Below are 4425 nucleotides of genomic sequence, written 5' to 3' on the forward strand. Positions count from 1 at the left end.
AAGCCAACAAAAGGCCGAACTGTTTCAGATCCGAGCAGTTTTGGCTATAAGAACTCTTACCTCCTGTTGTCAGTGCCCATGGTGGAGCTGGGGGTAGGGCTGGGCCTGGTAGAAATGAGGTGATCTCTAAGAGCAGACAGAGTCATCAGCATGTAACTCATGAGGGCATCCACCTGCAGAGGAAATCCACCCCAGATATGGTTTATAAAAGTGCTCCTGGTAAGACCTGGGGAAGAGCTGGGTGATCAGCGGTTCTAGGGAGATGTGGGAAGAGGAAACTTTAATGTGAAGAGGTGTGTGGTGTGGTCTCGTCATCCTGAAGTAGGGGAGTTGACAATGAGGATGTGTTGGTATCAATCCAGCACTGTCGTCCTCCAGACATTTTAAAAAGTGTCTAGAAGATTCTGCTGTGTCAGAGATGGGTGCTGAGAAAACAGGTATGGTTTTGGCATCTGGGGAATTCCTACTATTAGCGTGCTTTTTGTCTGCGTCTGGCTTGGACGGTAAGGACACGTGCATCTCATCAGACAGGAGGCCCACTGTCGGCTCGGCTCCAGGCCCTGTATGATCACTGACTCATTGTCCTCTGGGCTCTGGTACTTTCCATCTCCTGGCTTTGCTGTTTTTATTGGTTCTGTCTTCAGGCAGGTGGCCAGATGGCTGCAGCTGGTCCAAATTCACATCGAGACTATCTTCTTAGCTCCTTGGGAGTGAGGCGAGTGTTGAGGCTTTGAAACCTTTTCGCAGGCTCTCCCTCGCTTCTCACGAGCTAGAGTTGTGTCAGAGGATCTTCGGGAAACAGGATCACTGTGATGATCTAGATGCAGCATCAGGGGTGGGATGCATGGGTCTCTAACGTAGTCCATTTCCAAGGTGTGCCGTGAGCAGGCAGACAGGCTGTTCACGTGGCACAGTAAGGCCCAAGGAGGTTGTGGGAGCATAGACAGCGACCCTTGTGTTTGAGTCTTGAAAGGGGCAAGTAGAAGTTATCTAGTATGGGGGGGTGGGGTAGGTGAGATAAGGAGGCAGAACCGAAGAGACAAGAAGGCTTTCCTCAGAGGGAGACATACTGTCTAAAGCAGTGGTTTGCAAAGTGTGGTCCCCAGACAGGCAGTGGAAGCATCACCTGGGACTCTTCCTAGACATGCAGATTCTCAGGCCCCACCTGCACCCTGTGGACTCAGAAACTCTGGGGTGGGGCCCAGCGGCTTGTGGCTTCACAAGCCTCAGGCTGAATCTGATGTACACTCAGTCTTGAGACCCTCCAGCAGAGGTGTGGGAGGTCAGCACACAGCTCGCCCTGTAGCTGCAGGGGACAGGGTGGGAGAACAAGCATGCACGCGCTGTCTGTAAGAAAGAGGGAAGATCTCAGAGAACTTTACTTCATTTTGGCATAGGAGTAGTGGCTCATTCATTAATCAACAAACATTTGTTGAACATTACTGGGTGGGAAGACAAAAGTGAATAATTACACTTTGAAATGAATGAAATTGAAGACAACAGACACTAAACTTCCACGATTTAGCTGAAGCAGGACCTCAAAGCAGGACCTCAAGGACAACACTGTACTAGAAGTCCTAGCCAGAGCAATTCGGCAAGAAAAATAAATAAAAGGCATCCAGATTGGAAAGGGAGAAATAAAATTCTCTTTATTTGCAGATGACATGATCTTGTATACAGAAAATCCTGAGGGATCCATTAACACTGAGTAATTAAAACATGGTTCATACTTTGAAGGCACTCTCAGGGGAGGAGGGAGACACTGTAAATTCTGTAATGTGAATGTGTATTAATGTGTATTGTGGGAGAATTGTTTCCCAGAGAAGATGCTTCACCTGGGTCCACATGGGGGATGTAAACATTTAAACAGGAGATTGCAAAGTGGACAGTGGGGGTGGGGGACAAAGGTGGGCATTTTAGGCAGAGAAAGACATATGCAGAGGCACATGTGTGCAGCTGCAGGGTCAGAGATGAGCTGCACATGTGCCTGCAGAGTGGGGTTGAGGTGGGGACAGTGGTGGGAGGTGAGGTTGTAGAGGTAGCAAGATCTACATCACAGGGACCCTTATGTGCCCTCCAAGGAGTTTGGACTCCACCTTCCAGGCAGTGGGGATTGCTTGAGGATTTTAATAGGGGCATTGGGACCAATTATGTGATCATGTAGAGTCCCTTGGGTGTCGTCAAGGGGCCCTGGTGTCTTACATATGTTCATTTGTCTTAGGTGGAAGTGGCAGGGTCTTAGTATGAGGTCCCATTCTTTTCCAGGTTTCTGGGTGGAGCGGACCCCTGTGCATGAGGCAGCCCAGCGGGGTGAGAGCCTGCAGCTGCAGCAGCTGATCGAGAGTGGCGCCTGTGTCAACCAGGTCACAGTGGACTCCATCACACCCCTGCATGCAGCCAGTCTGCAGGGCCAGGCACGGTGTGTGCAGCTACTGCTGGCAGCTGGGGCCCAGGTGAGTGGCCCTCGGGACAGACCCCGGACCTGTGGCAGCTGTGGAAATGCATGGGGCTGACGCAGGAGAAGTGCAGAGGGAGGAAAAGAAGTGGTTTGGGATTAGCTTTCTGTGATCTGCAAACACACGGATAGCAGAGACCCTGGAGGAGGAGCGCCAAGAGAGGCGGGAGGAGGGTGTGCTGGAGGCTGAGGGAGAACGGGATGGCATGTGTCAGCCGCACAGTGGGGACAAGGAGGTGGGGGCCTGGAAGTGATCGTGGAGTTGGCTGTGAGGAGATCACAGTGGCTGAAGAGAAGGCAGTTCTAGCGCAGCGGTGGTGGACTGCCCTGCTCTGCAGTGGCAGTGCCAGCCGGCCAGCTCCATCCTGGACATGGGCTCTAGGGGAGGGCCGCCTGGGCTGGGGCTGCTGCTGCGGCTCACAGAGCAGGGTCCAGCCTCTAGGATGACTAAGTAGGATGCTGGAAAACCAGCTCTGGAAAAACACAGGAAAAAAGGAACAAAACCAAATGTCTGACTTACTGCTTCCCTAGGGTAAACACGCACACCATGGCTGGTGTTAAAGCTGCCAGCAGTTTCTGGCCAGCAGAATTCCCGGCTCTTCAGCAGTGGGCTCTGGGCTGGTGTCAAGCTGGCAGGAGCCAGCCCCATGCACCACTGGACGATTCAGGAGGAGTGCAGGGCTGGGGTCTCAGAGTTCCAGGGGTGGAGAAGAAGTGAAGATGGTCTGTTGTTTACTCTTTCCAAAAGCTTGGGATGGAGCAAGCTTCACTGTGTACCCAGATGGTGTCTGGATTTGGACAAAGTCCAAGTAGAATTTGCCAGTTGGGGAGTGGCCGTTTTCCTGCCTGTGATTTTTACCCTGGAGGAGGCATGGGGAGCCATCTCAGGCACTCCTTCCAGCGGAGGCTCGAGTTGAAAGCCTTCTATGCCCTGCCTCCACCAGCTTGTAGCAGCCAAGGGCTCTCCTTTCCCATTCTGTGCTTTGTGTTTGGGGTGGTGGGGGTGAGGCTGAGCTTATCCTGCCCAAAGAGAAAAGAACCCATTGGGATGACTTCTGTACTTAGGAGGCTCCCCCAACCATGTCCTTCTCTTTGAATCTCCTCGCCTGGCTTGGTGCCTTAGCCCATGCTAGCAAACCTGTGCTTCTAAGAAGTGTGTCTGCAGAGATGAATCCACATCGGGATGAGAAAGTAGGTTGTGTGTATCTCCTGCCCTCTGACATGTGTTTCTTCCTCCCCATGAGGTGGACGCCCGCAACATTGATGGCAGCACCCCACTCTGTGACGCCTGCGCCTCGGGCAGTGTTGAGTGCGTGAAGCTCCTGCTGTCCTACGGGGCCAAAGTCAATCCCCCCTTGTACACAGCGTCCCCCCTGCATGAAGCCTGCATGAGTGGTGAGTGGGCAGGCAGTCGGGGTGGCCTACTGGGGACTCCAGAAGTCTCCTTCTTGTGAAGAACGCAGTGTAGACGGAATGGAAGCCCTGGGCTGGCAAAGGAGAGTTCTGAATCTGTTTCTAGCTCTGGGCTGCTCAGCTGTGGACATCCTAAGCTTTTCCTCCACCAGGGACAGTCTTTATCTAGGGCTGGGGCAGTTGGTTCTCTGATAGGATTCTCTTCTGAGCTGAGTCTCCATGTGAATCCTGGATCTCAGCCAGCTCCATGGTGGCTCCCGGAGTCATTGCGGTAGTTTGCCTTCCATGATCCTGATCTAGATGGGAGACCAGCAAGACCCAAACATGTCCGGAGGACCTGGGCCAGGGCTTGCTCTGACAGTCACTCCCAGAGGAGGGGGCTGGCCCTTGGGTCTCGGAGCAGGTGGGTTTCAATTGCCCTCAAAGAATGGGTGGATTTCAGATGATGGGAAGGTAAGTTGAAGGCCTCTCCCAGCATGGGAGAGTTACTTGTCCAGTCTTCTGAATTGGAAGCTCCCACATAGGAGAAACAACAGATAAGACTAGGAATCTGGGGC

At 52.8% G+C, this 4425-nt stretch overlaps 1 protein-coding gene across 1 annotated transcript in view; it reads left to right on the plus strand.

The window, feature by feature from the left end:
* LOC103583147 (ankyrin repeat and SOCS box protein 13) overlaps positions 1 to 3850 on the plus strand; it is a gene marked incomplete at its 3' end in the record, with an annotated part of 22224 nt that extends 18374 nt beyond the window's left edge. The window contains exons 2-3 of the mRNA XM_008564548.1: positions 2266 to 2453; positions 3700 to 3850. Of these exons, the coding sequence (XP_008562770.1) occupies positions 2266 to 2453; positions 3700 to 3850 (339 nt within the window). The remainder of the gene's footprint in view (positions 1 to 2265; positions 2454 to 3699) is intronic.
* Positions 3851 to 4425: the final 575 nt, after the last annotated feature.

This window comes from Galeopterus variegatus, unplaced genomic scaffold (genome assembly GCF_000696425.1).
Source record: "Galeopterus variegatus unplaced genomic scaffold, G_variegatus-3.0.2 Scaffold20084, whole genome shotgun sequence".
Lineage (NCBI taxonomy): Eukaryota > Metazoa > Chordata > Mammalia > Dermoptera > Cynocephalidae > Galeopterus > Galeopterus variegatus.